Source organism: Saccostrea cucullata, unplaced genomic scaffold (genome assembly GCF_032062105.1).
Source record: "Saccostrea cucullata isolate Sc308-1 unplaced genomic scaffold, CSIRO_AGI_Scuc_v1 ctg709, whole genome shotgun sequence".
Lineage (NCBI taxonomy): Eukaryota > Metazoa > Mollusca > Bivalvia > Ostreida > Ostreidae > Saccostrea > Saccostrea cuccullata.
This window is the reverse complement of record NW_026926516.1, coordinates 17,180-40,443: the sequence shown is the minus strand read 5'-3', so window position 1 is coordinate 40,443 and position 23,264 is coordinate 17,180. Positions and strand designations below refer to the sequence as shown.

The following is a 23,264-nucleotide window of genomic DNA, read 5'->3' as shown; positions in this document are numbered from 1 at the left end:
GAGATGTAATAATGATTCAAGCCAGACCTTTATTCATTCCGAAGAACATATTACCTTCTGTTTGCTTTTAACCAAACTAAATTGTGTCTGTTTCCCTGACATTTCATTAAATGCTGCAATTATTGAAAAGAAAAACGCAATTTTCATTCATTGAATCATTGAAAGTGGGGCAGTCATAAATTCAAATCCAATCAGTAAGGGTACAATCTCACTAATAAAAATTCAGCTCAATATCTGCGGACCATACGAATTTTGTTTTTTCACTGAAGTATTTTTCTACGAAGTTCTTAGGTTGAGGGATCTGTAGAATTAATTTTTCATGCCATAAACCATTTGGCAGTTAACCTTAAAGTACATTAATTTTGTGTTATCAGATATTAACACTCAATGCAATGTATAAGATTAAGTACAAAAACAATTTTTAAGGAAAATTTCTCAATTTTTAAAGAGATGTGCCTAAAACTCAGTACCCAATATTTTTTCTCTTGAAAATCAAAGAAAAAAAAAACGTCTGTAGTTCTGCGAGAAATTACGATGACTTTAAAAATGTGGTGCATTAGAAGGCGGAATTTCTTTAAAGTCTCCTCATTAAAACACGCTTAAAGCGAAAAACTTACATTGAAAATATACCTATAACGAAGTCATATTTCCACATGTAATACAAAATCAAAACATGGACTGGATTCTTGACATACGGACTGAACTATTGTGATTGGTTGATATGTGATGCATATCCAGATTTAAAAAAATCTCAAATATTCTTTCAGATACCCCGACTCTTCATGACTTTGGCTTTACCTCATTGGCGATTATTTGTGTTTGAAATTCTCCTAGCAATCAGCTGTTCTGCACTGATTCTGTCATTCGATGATCGGAAATGATGACAAGGAAACTTCAACTATCGCTTGTATTGAAGAGAGCGCCATTCAAGCTTCGTCACTAGTGTAGCAGCGAGAAGGTAAGCAAGGGTATTGTCTACCATTGTTCTTATAAATTATCTAAGTCAAGAAAAAAAAAGTTATACTAGTAGTTTCTGTCATTATTGAGATTTCATTTTAATTGTTCAAATTAAAATCAGTAAGTGCGAAATTATTGAATGAATTTTATACTGAAGTCTAAGAAAATGTTTTCATATATAAGCAATCATTACTTAGAGGAAATTGCATATTCCTTTTGAAGCTTGGGTGCCATTTTAAGAGATTTAACAAATGAAATATTCATAAACCTGGGAAAGCAATATTTTAAAGAAATTGCATTGAGAATAAGTCTGATTCCCTGAGAGCAAGATATGTGCTTTTGAAAATAAACTTTTTTTCGATAATAGACATTGTTGATTTCTCCGCATGGGAGCATTAAAAAAGTAATTTTCAATAAAATAATGTTAGCTACCAGCAGGAACTGCGGCTGACAACTGTGTTGATTTGATTGTCAAGTGGGATTTCGTAAAACACTGGATATAATTTCAGATTTTTATAGTGTGAGAGATTTTTTTGGAATTTATAAATTTAAAAATAATGATTAATTAGATATATATTTGTGTTTGAGAGATTCCTTTTGGATATTAGGTCGTAGCTCGCTCCTCTAAAAAAATTAGAATAGGTAGTAGTTTGAATAATTTTAAATTATTCAAATTAAAAAATAATGATTATACACTAGTCAACATTGGTGGGTGCGAATATATATTTAATGTGCAGAAAAAACAAAAACTAATACCAGGAAACAATTAAGTTCTCAAAGTAAAATAGAAAAAAAGTTGAGGGTCGGGGGTGAAAAATGGGGAAGGTAGGGTAACCGGAACCACACATATTTTTTTTATTTGGCCTTAGCAGAGATTTCCTTGTAAAGTAATATTGCGAAAACCAATAGTTTTCTGAAAGAAAGAAATTGCACACTTGGTGGATAAAAGACATTACTGTAAACGATATCAAACTAATACACCTGATTCGCAGGCTCATATTTTTATTATTTCCCTATCAAAAACAGACAAAAGAGAAGAAAAGGAAATTAGCCATCTCATCTCAAATTCTTGACTGGATGAATTTGGAATTCGGAAGAAGAAACTGTACATCTTCATTCATTTATTCTAGCAATTAATTTACAGTAATGTAACTTATGACTAAGGATATTGTTTATAGTGATTTTAAATAACTGCCACGAAAAGAGGAAGAATTTTGCAATTATATTCTGCATTCATTTTTAGAATCCATTGTCAAAAAGTGAATCCCATGTATTAGCAAAAAAATAAGGTTTTTTTCTTCAAGAAAATGTCGATCAATAATCATCAGAAGCAGAACTCGTTAAGGACATATCTATGCTATCCCAGTCCCGCTGAATGCTGTTCCAAATTATCGTGAATGACGTGTAAATTATTACACACGGATGAAATAAAGATGTCACCACTTCTTAAGGCTTGAGTTCTGGGGTAATCTGTTGTGAAAAAATATGACAACAATTCTAGTGGAGAAATTAGAAAGCTGTCTTCGAGCGTATAATAGAACTTCAGAAGGGGTTAGGGAAGGAAAGTGCCCAGTAAGTTCACAGCGAAAGTGAGGCCGTGAGTGCAAATAAGTTGTGGATGACAGTTTGAAGAGCTCAAGCTATAAGAATATTCCTGTTCAATAGCAAAGAAAGTACGTAAAAAAGAATGCAAATCATATTCATGGATTGCAGATGCTAGATATTTTAAACATGGACCTTCTTCTGGTGCTCTCAAGACATGAAAAAGTTAAGAAAACAGCTTTCTTGGCTAGATAATGAAGGGAAATCCAAAAATTAATAGTTAAATTGGCTTTTCTCAACATTAAATGTAAGCGCGTGTTGTTCTGTTTTTAACAAGCATTTGATCGTCTTAGAAATTAATTGATAATGGTGTCATACACATGCTAAAATTAATCATATTAGATCGTTAAAAACCCAAAACTAAAAATAAAGTTTCTAAAGAGTGAATATAAACCTTAATTTACATCATAAACTAGAAGAAATTTGTCCATTGCAAAAATTTAGATTTGAATAAGATAGAACCCGTTCGTTTTTGCAACGAATTAATCTGTGAATTTTTCTTGTAAACGCATGTCTAGATTAAAAGGTTAAATGCAACAGTTAAGAAACTATCTGATCTTTCACATAATATGATGCATGTTAAACTTTAATTGATTACATGTTCATCGGTGCACTATTTTCAGGCAAACAGTACCATACATGTATATCAAGTGTTTTCTTATAAAAAGGTGAGCATTAACAGTGTACTTTTTTGTTAAAATCTTTCGAAAATTTAAAGAAAAAAATAAAATAAAAAAAAACATGCTTACCCTGTCCGGAATCGAGCATGCATAAAAGAAACTTTCATAATACATGTATTATGAACAACGTAATATGCGTTGTTTCCGATCACTTTCATTGCATTTAATTGCATATAATCACCTTATTAAATAATTTTCCTGATTTCTTTTATTAGAATGAAAAAGAAATGTGTCTCATATTTTACTTAAAAGATTTAAGGCTAATTGAGGTCTCTTAAATAATAAAGAATCGAGACTTTGTGTTTTGACTACAAAACAAATTATTATAATCAAGAATATGTCCTAGCTTTGTTCAGACAATTCTCTGTGGAATATTGTAAGTAGGTCAAAGTAATGAGTATTTATAGTAAAAATGAATAACTCTATTTTAACACGCAATTTCAACAAAATTCTAGACAATAGTTTAACAATAATTACAGTTTGTTCTTACTTACTTAAGCATTACAGTTTTTAAAGCTTAAAAAAATTAAGGATAATTGATAGGTTGTTAAAATATTTACGTCTGTGGAAAAAGTCTAATTGAAATAAAAGGTTTTCTATGAGCTAAAACCATGGCGGCTTCTTTTATATTCCAGTTCTAGGTTTTTTTTTTTGGCTAGGATCAACTTTTAATTTTAAAAATAGGACCATGAGCTAGTATCTATAATTTTCTTCATTTACTCGATATCTAGAAAAGGTTTTTCAGATGACAAACAGGTCCTTTAGATTCTTTAACACATTGGTCTTTGCTGACCCAAATACTTACATGTAGTACAATGTATTGTCAAAATGCCGTTTGTATTATTCATATGTATACTGCAATGTTAGATGGAATTCAAAGCTCTCTCTCTCTCTAGCTCTCTCTCTCTCTCTCTCTCCCTCTCTAAATACCTTATTCAAGAAAAAAATGTTTTCATTTCAGTCTCAGATTTCAACTTTTCCTAAATTCTCTGCAGATTTATCAGTACACCTGATTTGCAAGATTCTTGCTCAATTACCCTCAATTAAACATGGCTTTGCTAAACAAATTAAATAAAGTTAGCATAATTCAGTCAAAACGTTCAACAAAATTGCCATCTTCTTAGATATGCGTCGTTTCGAAGATTGTAAAAACAATGTTTTTCTCGTGCACGCATCCGGAGACCAGCATTCTGTTCCGTTTTGTTCCATATTGTCCTTGTAATCTTGTCAGAGTTATTCGGATACGTCGGTGATAAAGTAGGATTGGTTTCCGAAAAGACAAACTGGATTATACAGCGCAGTGACCTGTAATGGGGCTTTCTTATTTCTTTTTCCAGTGTTAATAATAATTGATTTCTCTCACTTTACGTTGCCTTCAACATTATCGAATTTTTATTCGTGAAGGTGGTTTATTGAGGATGTTATAATGAATTTTGTTCCTTAAAGGATGATTGGGAATACATTTATTAAATCATTTTTTAATATCATAGGATACCATAATGGAAATTTAATAGACTCATTTAATCCTTGAATATTTACTGATTAATGTCATAATGTTTAAATTTTTTGTGAAAACATGACATGATAATAAAAAAGCACACTTTAACCTTTATAAATATCAAGTGAATTAAATATCTCTGGTTAAATGTACTGTTGCAAACTGTTGGAGAACATAAGCAATTTATGTTTCTCTGGCATAATCTGCGAATTTGTCACCAGTTTTTAGCTTGATAAAATAAAAAAATGGGTGAATTTTTAGGCAGGCTATTAACAAACAATTGATTTTACAACGATATCGACGTGAATTTAAAGTTAGCATGCTAATTCTATATGGTTGATACAATGACGCCATTGCTTTCAAATACAGCATGAAATATATGAAGAAAACGGAAAGGATTCAAGCTCACACGTCCATTAAAGAGTACCAATTTTAGAACAGAGCAAACAATAACATCTTAGACATTAGAGGTGGGATAAGGTGCCATGGAGCAGTGAGCATTCCCCACTGACCGGTCACACCCGCTGTGTGTTCCTTGTCATGATCGGGAAATAACGGGAAAACATTATATCACTAGATAACAAGTTGACTGCCGATTTTCAAAGAAATTTTAAATGTTAAATCATCAGTTTCTTACTAGATAGTCTGCGGATTTCCGTTCAACCATCACGAAATAGGATTATCGGTGGAGTAGGGATATTTTCTCCTCAATGGCAGTGAAACCACCACAGGTAATTGTTTAGTTCTCAATTTGTGTAGTTTTATTGGACTTTTGAGCATGAGTACTATTCGTTTCCGACACATTTTATAAAATAAATTGTCAAAACAGTGTCCAGGAGTCTTTAACCGTTTAATACACTTTAACCGCTATAATGAAGAGCCTTTTGTGCAGGGGGTTCTTGTGATAATTTCAGCTAATTTTTATTTAGAAACTATAAATACATGAAGCTGGTACATTTGTACTCTGAAATTGTATTTAGTTTCGTAGGTCAGTGTTTGTTCTGCCCCTGATTTGTAAACGTTGATTGAATGGACGCCTGAGCTTGAATACTGTTCGTTATCTCTTTATGTCATCCTTTAATAAAATAATGTTAAAGTGAACAATTCTCTGATAATGAATCAACTCTATAAAATATAGAGGTTGGTACGTTGGCGTACAATTAGGCCATAAGTAGCCGTTAATGATTGTTTCTATTCATTATTGACGAAGTGAAACGTATCATTATTCATTGATTGAGCACAAACAGGTCATAGCAATAAATTATTCTGAATTGAGGAATTTATTTGTGGAAAGATCAGCATAAAATAACTATGCAAGTTGATGCGTCGAATCTATGATTCATTTCGAGCAAGTTTGAAAACTCAACCAGCAAAATATTTAAAATAATTTATTTGTAAAATGAAGAAATCTAATAAATAATTTGTACTGATGAATTAATAGTAATGGCTATTTGTGGTAACTTTATGCACATATAAAATATACACGTATATCGTAATGGTACTTTCTTTGTTGTGGAAGCTTTATATGAGGATTGATCCAAAAGTAATGTCACAACTTTGATAAAATTGCTATAAATGGACGTAAAGCAACAAAATTATACATGATGGAAGCTTTATTCATTTCAAATAAGACCTGAAAAATTAAAAGGAAAATGATGGATACTTTCCAAAATTTCGGATTTCAAACAATGTGCTAAATATAACGTCATATGACGGATACGCACCGTCATACTTTTAAGCGTTTCCCCTTCGTTTCATTAAAAAATATTTGTGATTCGAAAACACTTTCACCAATTCCACTTTCTTTTAGAATTCTTGGTATCATTTTACACTCACTCTTTTCATAATTTTTTTAACAATAGCATAAGACAAACTTGAAAATTCACATATCACTCTATACGTCTGTCTTTTTTGACAACGTCAGACACCATTGAACGTTTCCGTCCGATCTCCTATCTTTCGGTCTTCTTGTCCTCTGCTGATCATTCAGTGACCAATCACCTGCCCAAAATTGCTGAAACTATCTATTAAGATGTCTCTTATTTACATTCTTTTTTCTGTTAGTCTGATTAATTAAAGTATAACTGTGGCTTGTGATGATTCCCATATTTTGAAGCAAAAAATGCATTACAACTCGTCGAGCCGTTTTTCCCATTTCGAAAATCCCTTTGTTCAATTCAGCAGAGTAAAACAGCAATGTTTATGATCAAAAATACCAATGCCGTCATTTAATTTTCAAATAAAGACTAGAAAATGACGAGAATTGCGTCTTTTAAAAAAATGGGAGATAAGGTGCTTTTTAAAATCTATTTAATGTGTTAATTTGTTTTATTCATTCTTAGAAAAAATACACTTTAAAACATGACGTTTCGTTGTGACGCGGCGACACACCCTATTTCTATGCTCTATTTTTTTAAACATCTATAAAATGAATTCAAATAAACATTATTAAATTAAAATTCCAATGTTAATTAGATTTTTATTTGTGCATCTTTTGGTATAATGTATTTGATAATATGACGCCAAATATAAAAGATAAGGACACTGTGACATTACTTTTGGATCAACCCTATATATATATATATATATATATATATATATACCACACGCATCTGTCCTTACTTATTTTTCTTTAAATAAAAAAATATACCCCTAACTAAAAAATAAAGGTTTATTATTAGGCAGGGGGTATATATTTTTTTTATTAAAAGAAAAATAAACCAAAATGTAATATGTTTTGAGGTGTCATATTTCGAATATATCTGATATAAGTCGAAATGTCCGTAAAAAATATTGTTAATTGTTAAAACATCTGACAATACAAATACTACTTTATAGACAACATCAACAAAGAACTCGAGTGGCTGTTTAATATCATTGGTACAAAGTAAATTTGTAAATGATCTATTACATTGCACAGGATAGAACATTTCCAAGTTTCATTTTTATTGAATTAGCAGTTGTCTGTGATTTTAAAAAGTACAATCCTTAATTTATCGCGAGGAATGGTTATGGAAAGCTTTGAAAAGTCATAGGTTTGAAGATTAGAAATGAAAGATATCAGTTTTTACAAAATCTTGATATTTCCTTACGTAAAGGTTCACACAAGTAAATTTTAGATCTGTTGAAAAACTGAAGAATAAGAAATTGTGTAATACACACACATACAAAATAAAGTGATGAAATGAAAATAACCACACCTGACTTTTCAAATAGAAGGTTATTATTCATTTTACCGATCGTGTAACATTGAGTGGCTTTGTAATACTCCCTGTTTTAAGATCTTCACGAAAGCAACTAACGACCACTGCACACAAAGAAACAGTTTCCCGAGAAGTACCAAAAGTATTAGAGACGACGCATTGCTCCAATCAATGCATCTTTTTGAAAATAGACAGGTAGACTGTTGCGTGTCCTTTTTGCTGCATTATTCGAATGAGCCTTGAACTTCCTAATATTTCCATACTGTATAGGGGTTTCTTTTAAGAATCATAAATAAAAGATTTTTCTATGTTTTATTGATCGAATTTCTGCCAATTTAATTGTCTGGCTGTTTATAGCTCAGGATTAAGTTATATACTGATACTGGAAGTGTAGGTTAAACTGTAATGTAACTGTCTAGCCCGAACTTATGTATGTTTCCTCACGCTGCAAAATCTCACCGCAGCTTTGTCGAAGTTATGATCAAATAAAATCAACACCAATGTTGAGAGCCTTAACTTTGTATTTGATGCGACTATTAATTGTTGCTTACGATGGATATTATTATGGTTCTTTACATATCTTATAGTTTGAAGATAATGCAATTTCCTGTGAAAAGTTGTTTTAGACAACGATAGCCGTAGGTCATTTTGAAAGAGGTCTATTATAGGATAAAAAGGATGAGCACTTGCACCTGATCCCACCTAAGATGTTTTGGAGGTCCGTGTTTGCTCTGCTCCTGTTTTGTATTGTTTCATGGACTTTTGATCTTGAATAATGTTCGTTATCTCCATATGTTTCATAATCATTATTCATATTAATCCTTAGTTCTTACTTCTTAGGGCAACAGAATTCAGAACTACACTTTAAAAAATAGCTAGTTAAAGTCACTAAGGAGACTAGTAAATTTATTGTCCATACAATCACTACCTTAAAAGCAGTTTTACTAGGTATTGGGTATATTTACTAGGTAAGATTAGTAAATCTAGAATTGATAAATAACTTTCACTATGTATGTAAGTATCTTTACGACCCCCGCTTCAAAACTCACTATCTTAGCCAGTAAACTGAAAGATTACTAATCATGACAAAAGCTTTACGAAGCACACTAGCTAAATTCACTAGGTTTTTCTTTCAGTGTATATTTCAAAAAATTAAATCTACTTTCTATGTAGACATGAAATATACGTTACATCAAACAATGAAGCTAGGTACGTACTTTTAAAGCTTATCACTTATCATATGTTGAGGCCACAACAATCATTTCTTGTTGCTCGCGATTTGCAGTTTATTTTGTTTTCAGAACAACAAGTGCATAGATTGATTACCGACTTTTGTCTTTCAATTAATTCACTGAAAATATTCTTATCAGTACATCTTTGGAAACTTTGGCAATGTGCAAAAATAATCATTGTACATAACACTTAATGGTTCATTTATAAGTAATCCAAGGGTTTTAAAGTGCAATGCTTTTACGCGGGAATTTATTGCATTGGGTTTTCATCTCTTTGCTTACACTTGTGACTTTTTGTCAAAGTTGAAGCTTTTAATTTGTAAAAAAAAAAAATTATATCACGCCACCTTGTGCATTTTTATTTGAGTAACATTATTATAGTCTAACATAAGTCATTTTAATTGACGGTAAAAATAAAAAATACCAACTCCCAACTCCAGTACAAATGAATTTGCCTTCAGTCTAAATAGTGTAACACAATGGTTCAATCATAAACTCAAATTGCTTCTTCCCAATTGTTATCAAATGTACGATATGCAATTTTAATGAGTATGAATAGCAGATATGGATATTGGCTTATCCCATGACGAAAATATATTATGATCACAGTTATCTATCATCAAGGTCACGATTGCATGACAGTGTTTCTCAGTTAAGCCTGCAATGAAATTAGATGCAACATTGCTTTTATTTAAAAGACAGCGTTTTTATGTAAGTTGGTTATGATTTTGTAGAGGACGGATATACGTAACTTTTACAAAGAATCTATAGAAAGACAATGATTTTTTCAAGAAATTTAGAACTGAATGCTTGTTACATAATACATTATTTACTAATGGCAATGGCCTTGTCATGAAGGATTCCAAAGGGTTGCAATGTTGTCTAATAACCATCTGGGATAATGAGTAAAGCAAAATTCTATAAATTGATTTTTGTTCTTCTTCCTTGGTGGAATTGAAATGTGCCATACTTCCCATTTATCCAAGTGATTTACATTTGTCAAATCATGTAATTTGTTTTGATTATGTCGTTCGGAGGTTTCCAAAAATTGATAAATATAAGGAATATTTCTGTTTACATGCAACATATGTTTGTAAATTTCATGTGTTATTCTTTGCTTGCCAATGTAATTTGACTGAATTGGCGAATTTGACATGTTTCAAAACACAAGGCTAGATTTTATTTGATTTAGGTCTGAACAAAGTTGCAATTGACTTCCATTTCTAAATTAACAATAGGATAAGTGAAATTCTTATATAAAATTTTCATATTCAAACCAGTTTTAACGTGTTTAAGTGTTTAAAAAAAAAAAACAAAAATGGAAATGTGTATGTGTATTTCTAATTAAACCAAGAAGCACATGGCAAGGATTTTCAAATGTACATGTACATGCAAGCATCTTTTACTTTATGTTTGTTGTTTTCAAAGGACTTGCCCTTTCTCTTAAACCAGAGTACTAAGAGGAACTTATACGTTTGATCTTATTCTCACTTTTTCACCATTAATTCGGTCTGTAGTTTGTGAGACTGGGGTCCGTTTTACGAAAGAATGTAATTACGTCTAAGACCAGAATTTTCACTTCTTATTACTTTCTTATTTGAATTAAATTGAAAATGGTTTTAAAATTTTTGATAGTAATGTAGTAAGATATTTTCATGATTTTAAACTCACTTGATTTAGAATTTTTTTTTAAAAATCAACTTAATTGTTTGGTCTAGGTCGTAAGTTCTTTTGTTAAACGGGCTTCAGAAGTCTTATGGCCCTGGGCCTGGGCTGGAGTAATGATAGAAGGTTTATTTTTCGTATTTGAAAAAATTGAATATTTTACTTTTAAAAACCTTTTAATGATGTATTTGATATATAAATATGTTACTTTACTATATACCTCAATTTTGTCTTGGTTATTATTAGTGCACTTATAAATAACCATCAGTTTAGACAGGGTCAATGATCTCAAACTTTTATAATGCAAAATTTGTAGTAATTAATATTTAAACTATTGGGCTTCTGAAAACCTATTGACTATATAATCTGATTATAAGATACAGTAAAGGAAACAAGTTACAGGATGAAAGTTTCAATATATTGACTTCGTAAATTGAAAATATTAATGGAATTTATTCTATCCTGTTTTGCATCTGGAGGGCATTTTTAACACAAATTGCCAGCAAACACATATTAGAATTCAAAATAAAAATCATTTGATGTGGGATCCTTTGTAATCCTTCGGGTTTCTCATGTAAGCCCCAAAAGAACTGGCTGGGATTCATTCCACTGAACTTTTGATAAACCACAATAAAGCGTTAGATTCTCTATATTTCAATATGTTAGATGTACAATGTCTAACGCTAGACTTAATCCGTGAAATCCTACAATGCCTAGAACAGTCGACCAAATACCATCAGAAAGGGTACTGCATCATTTACGCCTACACGAATTCGGTTCCAGTTTTCATCGCACCATGGATCCAATTTCTTATTTTTCGTACAGAAACTTTCGACGATTTTTTTCATGTTTAATCTATTTTGAAAAATGCATGTCTCTCGTATAACTTTGTTTGACCTCATAGTCAATACGGCTGTAGAACGACAACCTTTCAAGTTTCTTGAATGAAGCATTTAATAGGAAAATTTTCTTTTGGAGAAATAAATACAATTGATCAAATTATCTGGAATGATGGCAAATTGGTAGCAATTAAATTCATTGATAACTAAATTGATTGTGTTCTAGGTTTCTTCTTCAAAACCCAGCAAGCAGATTATTAGTAATCCCTTAAAATTTTTCAACTTCAAGTGAAAAAATGAAACAGACAAAGAAATTTAAAAGATAATATGTGATTATTTTGTGTTCTAGGTTTACATGTACGTATTCCATTTGTATCGTTTATAGTGGGTTTTTTGTCTTCAAAAACCAGCAAGCAGATTATTAGTAATCCCACACGATTAAAATTTTTTTGCAATGAAATTTAAATAGAAACTCTCTGTGGCCTAGATTTTGAGGTCAAAAGGTCAAAGGTCAAGGTTATAAATTAGCAAATTCTGTCTGTTATAACACTTTCGTTTCCACACGATATCTCTAGAATTTAAAAGAAATTTTACATAACAACTGTGGCCTATTATTTTGACAAAGTTCAAGGTCGTAAATTTATACATTCTGTCTGTGTGTAACACTATCATTTCCGCTATTTCAAATTTTGGGCTTATGTAATGTAATCTTATACCAAAACTCCCTAGTCTCTCAATTGTTTGTTTTATTAATAATCCCACACAATGAAAAATGTATTATGTTCTTATCACATCTATTAGAAAATAAAGGCTATATAAAACAAACAGCGTGGATTGTGTAAAATTTTGACACCGATGAATATATACCTAATAATATAATGATCCATTTGCCTCGTGTGTATCGTTTATAGTGTTTTTTTTTAACTAAATGATAGTATTCAGCATGTGAAATGAAAAATTTATGAGGTGTGGCTTGTACAAAGCTAAGCATGTGTTATAAATATTCCATATAAAAAGAATGTCACATAATAAAGAATAAGCAATCACATTTCTATTTTATATCAATTTTACATTGTGATGATAAATCAGTGAATCAATTGAAATAAGCATGATGTCCTCGGTGGAACGATCAATGATTTTATATCAATTTTACATTATGATGATAAATCTGTGAATCAATTGAAATAAATCCCCAAACGAAATGATTTTTGATGATCTATTTTAAATAAAATAGATATGATTTTTTTCACAGCAGAAAATATCAAGAATGTTACAAAAGATGAACAAAATCTGTAATGGAATGAACTGCCATTGTTCTAGAGATTAAAACATTATTAATTAATTAATTTTCTCTCTTTATCTCAGAGTCTTAAATCTTCAGTCAGTCATTTGTTGCTATCACTTTTATATCCTTTGAATTGTTAACGTAATTTTTCACGTATAAATCTCGTTTTATTGACAAGCGGATAGCATGCAATGATGGTCGATTATTTATAATGGGATGAAACTTCATGCTAAGTTCTCTTTTTTCCGAAATATGTTAATATACTCTTTGTAATTACTAATGAATAATTTAGGGGTCCTTTACGTAATAGGTGCAAATCTGTTAACTTTGTGATTGCTTTTTTGCGTGAGTTATTCAAGGTATTTCACTTGTTAATATGAGAGCATTGGCCCTTTAGCAATTCTAATTCCATTTTGTTCCAACCATTCTAACCACAGCTCCAAAAGTCTAAAGTTGAAATTTTTTAAGTCAAGTTAGGTATAATTTATGCCTTTAATACATTTCTCTGACAAAGTAAAATAAATTTAAATGAACAGAGGAAAATCGAGAAATAACACGGAAACAACAAAGTATATCCTCTTTTCTCTGTATTTCACTTGCTGATATATGAGCTAGAGCATCAGTCATTTAACAACTTTTTAATATCAACCATTTCAACTACAGCTCCAAAAGTCTATAGTTTTAAGTAACAGTCTTTTTTATATTGTGTGTACGTGATTGTTTAATTACATTTTTGATAAATTGAAAAGAGGAAAGAATGATAAAATAATACTAGTGCAACATTGTGACTGCAATGAAAGAAAATATAGCATAGGCGTCGGAAGCAAATTGAAAGTGGGGGGGGGGGGGGCTAAACCAATAAAAAAAGGAAATCCCCAATTTTGAATGCCTATATTATGTATATATTTGCAAAAAGGTGGGAGGGGGGGCTAAGCCCCCCCCCCCCCCCCGGTTCCGACGTTTTAGAGAAAATAATCATAAAAAGGTGACCGAGATCAAAATTCGATTTGAATGTAATGTAAATGAACAAATGTAGTTCTAAATTGATGAACATTTTCAAATTAAGGTTTCAGTGTGCATTCCTCAATCTCTAAATTGTTACCCTAGAGTGAATATTGGGAATTCAATCATCACCCAATATATCTGTTACAACGGATAGTACCTGTATCATATTTCATTTAAATTAAACTTCCATAGTCTCAATATTTTTGGCCATCTCCCGTGTCTCAGATGTTTATTAATAATCAACAGTATCCATTTTCAAATTCAACAAACCGCATGAGACTTTCTATGTTAAATATCCTAACAAGCTGAACATTTTAATTACCGCCCATTATTGCATGTTTTTATATATCGATTTTTGAAAAACTTTTTAAAATATTTACCTGCTTTATTGGCCCTTAATCAAACTGAACATTTATACGAATTAACATTGTTTAACGGTTCAATATATGTAAATGATCCGTAATGACAGGTAATAAATGGCTCTAGGCACTGTTAAATTTTCTAAGATCGATATATTGACCGCCTGTGTTAATCTGCCTTCTCTTTTTGCAGGTGATATCAGTCTTTGATTGTCGCGCAGACGGTTCCGCTCTTCTCGTCTGCTCCGATGAATCCTGTTAATCGGTTCCCCCCAATGAGTTCAACTACAAGTGGGATATCGGCGATGTTGAATAAGAATGAGGTTCCGTTTCCCTATTTTTCGCTCATTAAATCCGTTTCATCGCTGGACTATGAAATGGAACCCTGGGGATTCTTCCTTTAATTGTGCAGTTCAGACCACTTAATTTTGCTCGTGAAGCATGTTTCATCGTCTTTTTAGCTGAATGGGCATTGTCTGTAAATTAAAAAAAGTGAAACACGTCTTTGATTCAGATTTGATGGAGAATCATTTAGTGTAAAAATTCAAACATGTCTTCTTCGCCGAGTAATTCTTCGAACACTACTTCCGAATCTATTTCCGGAATAGAACTTCCGCCTGGATATAGCCCAGTTCATTTGATAGTGACAGTGGTAATTGTGACGGCGATAATATTACTTATTGTGGTTGGAAATTTACTTGTTGTGATTGCCATTTACACAGATAAAAATTTAAAATTGATACAAAACTGGTTCATTGCATCCTTGGCGGTAGCAGATTTCCTGCTTGGTTTGATAATAATGCCGTTCAGTCTTTCCAATGAAGTGATGGGATATTGGTATTTCGGTTCTGTGTGGTGTGATTTATGGAAAGCTATAGACGTTCTTCTCTGTACCGCTTCCATTCTCAGCATCTGCCTTATAAGCCTGGATAGATATTGGTGCATCACAAAGGCTTTGACTTATCCCAGACAACGAACAGCGACGCGCGCATCTCTCATGATTGCTGCCGTGTGGATATTGTCCTTAATTATTTGTGTACCTCCATTGATTGGGTGGAAAAATCCACTTCCGGTTACCGATTATCCACTGTGTTTACTTAGCAGTGAAGTGGGATATATCATTAGTTCTTGTATGGGGTCTTTTTACATACCAGGGGTTATCATGGTAATCGTTTATTACAAAATTTACCAAGCTGCAAAAGAGCGTGCTAGGAAACAAACCCCAAAGGGGAAGAAAGCCAAGAAAAAAGTTAAGAAGTCCGAAAAAGAGCAAAATGGTCTCTTGGAAAATAACCAAGGAGAGGGTGAAGAAACATTGAATATGCCTGTAAAAGTCAATAGTATGACTTTAACGGATGATGAAAGTACTTGGCCTATGTATCAAAAACAAAGTTCTAACCAAGATGAATCAGGCCAACCGTTAGAAACCGAAAATGGAGATGATGATGATGATGATAATGTAGACGAAGAAAATGACGAAGAATCGAGCACCACCGTCACTACCCGCGTGACGTCAGATCCTGGAGAAATCAGAAAAAATCAGTCTGACATTAATGAAACCATTAAAGACCTAGAAAGGCAAAAACGCAAAATTGCAAAAGCGCGGGAAAGAAGAGCCACGATAGTTCTTGGAATTGTCATGGCGACTTTTATAGTCTGCTGGGCTCCTTTTTTTACCCTGTATGTTATAACGGCATTGTGTCACTGTATTCCCGACATTGTGTTTAACGTTTTCTTTTGGGCGGGTTATTGTAATTCTGCCCTGAATCCAATAATCTATACGGTTTTTAATCGGGATTTTAGACATGCTTTCAAAAGAATTCTTTGTCGTGAGTCAAAACATCGGTAATGGACGTGACATTGTTGCAAGTTGAATTATTATAAAATTAATGCTTTTTGTATTCGACGGAAGAACTAATATTTTTGTTCCTCTTAAAAATGCTCATTAAATCATAAAAAGTATCAGTGTTATTTATAAAAGACATCAATATTGATATTTTGTTTCTACATTTCCTGCTCTAAATCGAGAATTTAAAAAAATAACTATGGAAACCAGTATGATCTTAAATCAAGAAAAATGTTTCACGTTTAAATTTCGGAACAAGTATTAAGGTGCCATGTATCAAGCATTTATTAACATCATTAAAATTTGAGATAATCAATATTTGAATGAAAAATATGATGTGGTATCTGAATTCAAACCTTAACCATTGTAGTTTTCTGGTTATTTGGAATTTGTTTTCAATATCGTGAAAAATTTAAGTGTTCTGGGATGGGGAAATAGTTTTAATAAAAAAAAGAATTAGCAGAATTGATTAATTCTTACAATGCACTGCATCTGTCTAGGCTTCTAACTCTTATTTCAACAAAAATGCAGACGAATGTGACAAATTCACAAAGATAAGAGGCTTATTACGCAATAAAGTCATTTTTTCCAATAGCATTGAAGGAATGGCAGCAATAATGTGCGTGAAATGTAGAATTTGTTCCACATAATTCCAATTTGTCGGTAAATAGTGATATTTCTCATTTTAGGTTAATAAAGAAAAAAACATCACGATGGATAAACATAATTTTTTTACTTTGTGATAAAATTGGATCAAAGGGAAGCAGGAATTAATTCATTGAACACAAGGACCTTATGTTCAAATAACATATGCTTTGTTCCTGTAACTTTCAATGCTTAATATTATTTATTCACACAGGCACCTGACGTTACTTATTTTTCTTGTAATTAAAAAATATACACATACCTAATAATAATTTATATAATGTTTATTATTAGGTATGTGTATATTTTTTAATTAAAATAAAAATAAGTAACGTCAGGTGTTTAATTAAAAGAAAAATAAGTAACGTCAGGTGTTTATTATTAGGTATGTGTATATTTTTTAATTAAAAGAAAAATAAGTAACGTCAGGTGTTTATTATTAGGTATGTGTATATTTTTTAATTAAAAGAAAAATAAGTAACGTCAGGTGCCTGTGGTTATTCATTCTAAAATGATAACCTTACTATTCTATCTCTGGGTAAGCTGAAAATTGACCTAAGTTTTAAAAATATGTATATTTATTTGGTTGTTATTCTGAATTTCGATGATATCCTCGGAATGGTTGGATACAGTAGCACTTTTAAAATTGGTCTGAATGCCTGGATAAGATGTAAGGGATAAGTAAATTTAGATTGGGCTGACGTGGAAAGAAATAGAAAGAAAAGCAAAAGATGGGACTGGGTGGGGGGACTGTTTGGCTACCTTATGTGCCACATGGCATGAAGAGGCCTAAGTAAGTAAGTAAGTAAGTAAATTTTACTAAAGACCCGACTTCCACATCCAGAATACGGTTTAGCTCCTCTTGAAAAATATTGAAAAAAAACTGTCAAACAGCCATGATACCCGTCCGTTTTTCGCGTCATCATGATCAAACAAGAAATGATTGTCATTAATTTACATGATCAAAGGGTATAATTATTTGTACAAAAATTGATTTTGTCATTAATTTACATTTTTCAAAGGGTATTTTCATAGCTGGCAGTCCAATTATTTTCTTACAACGTACAATTATGCTGTATTCAAAAAGATGATATTTTGATATGTCATTTAAGAATGTTGGCAGCTCTGTATTTTGATATGTAAACGCGTTTTATTAATATTTTGCGGAACAACGTCATTCAAACATTAAAATGATATAAATAAAACATAATTAACCTTTGAGGGATTGACTCTATAGGAAATAAGGAACTTTCTTCTCCACAGGAATGTATTGAAATTATTATTATTGAAAAAATAGTGCAAGGTCAGTAAATATGACTGAGGGTCAGCGCTCTAGCAATCAGCCACCTTTCATTTGGATGAATGGTAGAGTTTCACCCACTGATTTATAAAACAAGAGACCGATTAATCAGTGACGAGTTTATGCTTCAGAAAAAAATATCACATATAAATGCTGTCAGAAAGATGATCTTCATTCAGTAATAGAACACAATTAAGCACTGAAACAAAAGTATACCTATTAAATTTATTAAACGTAGTACAAAGATAGCGGGGGATATTTTTTTTTTCAATTTGCATAATAAAGCAAAGAAAACATGATGTTGCGCCCCTCAATAAAACACGGGTCATTTATACATGTATTTACATGTCAGGTGGTTCTTCTTCTTTGTTGTTGTTGTTAAAAATATCTGTGGGGAATATTTGGCTCCTTTCAAAATTTCCAAGCTCCAAGGATGAAAATCAGTCATACTTTGAAATACTTTTTTAGCTTAATTGAGAGTCAATCTGGACGAAATCAAGTGCATTTTCTAACATTACATGTACATGTAAATAGAGATGTTAGTTTGACTCTCATGGTATTAATGCGTGTACGTAACAACCCTGACACAAAGACCTGTCAGGTCGTAAATTTACAGTCTGTGCACGATCACCAACAGTCTCTAGACAATTTATATAACGTTTATTCGATTCTGACTGCTCTGGTAAGAGATATTTGTCAGATCTGGAGAACTCATTGACATACGTCTCTGTGGCATGGAAATACTGTCTAAAACAAAAATATAAAAGAGGCTCATGGGCTACTTTTTATCGCTTGCTTTAGCATTTTGGCTAGGAAAATGAAGAAATCTGTCATTATTGAAGCTTAAATATAAAAGTGGTCCGTGAAGGGAGGGGTCATATTTTGAACAAACTTGATCTAACTCTACCTGAGGATGCTCCCAAAATTCTATGACTAATCGTGGGTAATGCAGAGTTTATGTCATGTTTTAATATCTTCTATTCTTTTGTAAAACTTTGATCAACCATTGGGTCCCTCTCTATCCTGAAGCGTATGAATTGAACAACCTGATACCACAAGATTTTTCCATGTAGATATGACTAATCATTTCTTTGGTGTTCTTGAGAAGATTTTTCCCATGTAAAACTTTTACAATATAATTAATGGTCCTTTGTGGTCTCAACCTATCCATAATGGTCATGATTGGGGCAAATCTGAATCTTCATTATATATCTGGGGATTCTTCTATATTAATATGACTAAACACATCTTTGTTTTTCTTGAGAACATAAAATAAGATTTATTGGAACCAATTTGGGGCCCTTCAGTACAGCATAAAGAATAACACATATAAGAATAAATTAATTGTTTGTCTGCCCCTGTAAGAGGGCGTGGTCCGTCGTTTGAAAAAAAATAACTCGAATTCTGTTCACCTATAAGGACAATCTGTTCAAAATATTTGATTGAAAAAAAAACAAAACAAATGATGATGGAGAAAAAGATGAAGTTATACAAAAAGTTAACAACAACAATAACAACGACATCAACAAGCTAAGGACAAATTTTGATCAGAAAAGCTCACTTGAGCCATCAGCTGAGGTGAGCTTACAAGATAAATAAAACAAGAGGCTCATGGGCCACATCGCTCACCTTGGTCCGCCGTCATAAAACTTTGAGAATTCTCAAAAATATTCTCAACTCAACTATTGAGAATTACTCAGCTGAGAATTTGAGAATAAAAGAGTTTAAGGAAATTTTATTTTTCTCAACTTTATTATGACGGCCGCTGAGTCTGAAAATTTTGGATTTGAGAAAATACTCAGAATTGAGAGCATTCTCAAACTTAAGTATGTTTTATGACGGCGGACCCTGAGCACTGTAGCTTGGGAAAAAGCAGAAATCAGCTTATCATTGAAAATTTTAAACCCATATAAATGGTCCAAACCAATCCTTAAAGGGGAGAGGGTTTGATCTGAACAAACATAAATCTACACTAAATAAGATTGTTTGCATATTTCTTTGACTACAGTTGTACCTGTGGCTTTATTGCCCTTTACATTTGAACTTACATTGCCCCCCCCCCCCCTCCTCAGGGGTCATGACTTGGACAAACTTGAATCTACACTACCTAGGAATGCTTCCATATGAATATGACTAATCATGGCTTTGCCATTCTTGAAAAGAAGATTTTAAAGAATATTTCTACATATTGTAACGTATACCCCTGCGTAGGGTTCTTATAGAGGATGAATTTTTCTCCTACTCTATCTGAGTTACTCTATCTGAGTACTTGATCTATATATTAATTTAACTATTTACAATATAATAATTTTCCTTTAACCTATCTGGGTTATTCTATTATTTCTTTAATCACAAAATATATACAAGCGTGGTTAAATTATGACTTGGTAACAAAGCACCGTGTACCTTGCCCCAGGTTCCTATTGATGGCGGATACTAGGAGTTTCGTTCTTATGCATTAATCTACAGCCCTCAGTATCTCGCCTCAATTCCCCGGGTTTCTTGCCACTGGTGCAATGTATACTAATAACTTTTATTTCACCTTTTCTTATTCTTACCCAAATTCTTCTACTGCTTCTTCTTTGCAGCTCTGCATACGACTGACAGACCCTGATACTTTCAGTGCGTTCTTATTTATACACTTTGGTCGAGTCTATTTCAACTCAGACAAGGAGGACAGGTTACTCCATTTAACCCTAATTCTTGGTCTCCTTAACGTTTATAGTTACCACAAATCATTACAATATTTCTAAGTAAAACTTGGATTCTATGTGGTGACCCCGCCCTACCCCAAGAGGTGATGATTTGAACAAACTTCAATCTACATGTACACTACCTAAGGATGCTTCCATATAAATATGAATAATCATGGCAATGCTATTCTTGAGAAGAAGATTTTTAAAGAATTTTTCTATATATTTCTACGTGAAACTTATTCAGCCATTATTGTGGCCCCACCCTACCCCCGGGAATCATGATATGAACAAATCTGAATTTACACTACTTAGGTGCTTCCCTATAAGTTTCATCTTTCCTGGCACAGTGGTTCTTGAGAAGAAGATTTTTAAAGAATTTTCCTATATATTTCTATGTGAAATTTTGATCGGCCATTGTGGCCCCGCCCTACCCCCGGGGATCATGATTTGAACAAATCTGAATCTACACTACCTGAGGATGTTTCCATATAAATATGATCAATTATGGCTTTGTTATTCTCGAGAACAAGAGTTTTAAAGAATTTTCCTATATATTTCTATGTAAAAATTTGTTCAGCCATTGTGGCCCCGCCCTACCCCGGGGGGTCATGATTTGAACAATTTTGCATCTACACTACCTGAGGATGCTACCCTATAAGTTTCATCTTTCCTGACACAGTGGATCTTGAGAAGGAGATTTTTAAAGAATGTCCCTATATACTTCTATGTAAAACTTTCATCGGCCATTGTGGTCCCGTCCTACCCCTCGGGGGTCATGATTTGAACAAAATTGAATCTACAGTACCTGAGAATGCTTCAATATAAGTTTCATCTTTCCTGGCACAGTGGTACTTGAGAAGAAGATTTTTAAAACATACCACCAAATTTTTACTATTTTTGAATTATCTCCCCTTGAATAAGGGCGTGACCCTTCATTTGAACAAACTTGAATCCCCTTCACCTAAGGATACTTTGTGCCAAGTTTATTTGAAATTGGCCCAGTGGTTCTTGAGAAGAATTAAGATGAAAATGTGAAAAGTTTACGACGACAACAACGACGACTACAATATGTACGACGACGACGAAGACAGACAACGGACAAATTTTAATCAGAAAAGCTCAAATGAGCCTTCGGCTCAGTTGAGCTAAAAATCGAACATTGCAACATTTGACATGCCGCACTATATAGTTCTCAGTTCTTACATTGATTATATGGAGGGAAATTATGTCAGTTCACAAGAGAGTCATTTACAAAATAAAGGATGCAAGATGTACCTTGAAAAAGTTTTTGATGTAATTTCAAGTGAATTTCCCTTGAGCTTTATTGCTAACTAGAGAGCTTATGATAGGGTCAAATTTACAATGTCGAGACGTAGTCCTTTGCCTTCCTCTGTGTGCACACGACCTATTAGCTGATTATATGATTATATGAAAGTATGTCAACATCATTACGCTATCGAGGTAAGTTTTATATAATGTTAGTACCATTCAGCATTTGCATTATGAAATAAGTCTTTCTATGGACAGATTTTTCCTCAAATAAACACAATTAAACAAGAGGTTTAATTCCTTGATTAAATCTTTTATAATGTATTCCTGCAGTTGTTTACAATTTCTGTGGAATTATTGTTTCAAGAGTTTTACGCTCCAAAATGACACAGTTGTACAGGATATTGTGATATAATTATATTAAAATATGTGCAATATCAAATTTGGAATTGGAACAAAATGAACCAAAAAACTGTTGTTATTTCATTTAAGCTAACCTGAGCTTAAAAATGTACTTTTCTTATCCCATTTAGTCTGACATTCTCTTGTCTGTTTGAACGTTACTTCCTCCTCCTGTTCGCCTTCTTACTTAGAACCTCATCGCTCGTGTTAACCAATATTGTCAGAAAGCATTTTTGGCTGAAAGAAATTCAAATGTGGAAAATGTGGAATTTAAAAAAAAATCTACTAAAGAACCAGGGTGTCGGAAAGGATAAAAACTGTAGAAAAGCTTATTATAAGTAAGTTCAAATCATGATCTTCCAGAGTAGGGTTTTCTGCTAAGATGAAGCCAGATTGGGATCTCGTATACTTGCAGTGGAATAAACTTGGAGTAAAATCAGTGAAAAATTTTTTTTTCAAGAATAACAGGTTCATAATCAGCCATCCAGTAGACAATTATTCTCGGACATGATGTACATAAAGGTGTTTTAATCAACCACAATGGGAAATTTATGTGTTTGATTTTTTAAACATACAAGGTTTAAAATGTAATTTTGATAAATATGTAATGAATGTGTTAAGTTTTTCCTTTATCAAGTTATATATTCCCGTGTGAGAAAATCCAGGAAAGTTTTTGTTGTCTTCGTGGAGAAGTTTCTTCCACAGGAAAGGTGCAGTCATTCTCTGGATATCTGGGAAAACATAGTCAAGGTTATACATATCTCTATAATTGTTTTCTTCG

At 32.4% G+C, this 23,264-nt stretch overlaps 1 protein-coding gene across 1 annotated transcript; it reads left to right on the top strand.

Moving 5' to 3' along the window:
- The first annotated feature begins 755 nt into the window (after window positions 1-755).
- LOC134271914 (alpha-2A adrenergic receptor-like) lies at window positions 756-16,287 on the top strand. Its single transcript, XM_062754140.1, has 2 exons — window positions 756-958; window positions 14,519-16,287. Exon 2 carries the CDS (start codon window positions 14,876-14,878, stop codon window positions 16,172-16,174), a length of 1,299 nt encoding a protein of 432 aa, XP_062610124.1. The 5' UTR covers window positions 756-958; window positions 14,519-14,875; the 3' UTR covers window positions 16,175-16,287.
- Window positions 16,288-23,264: the final 6,977 nt, after the last annotated feature.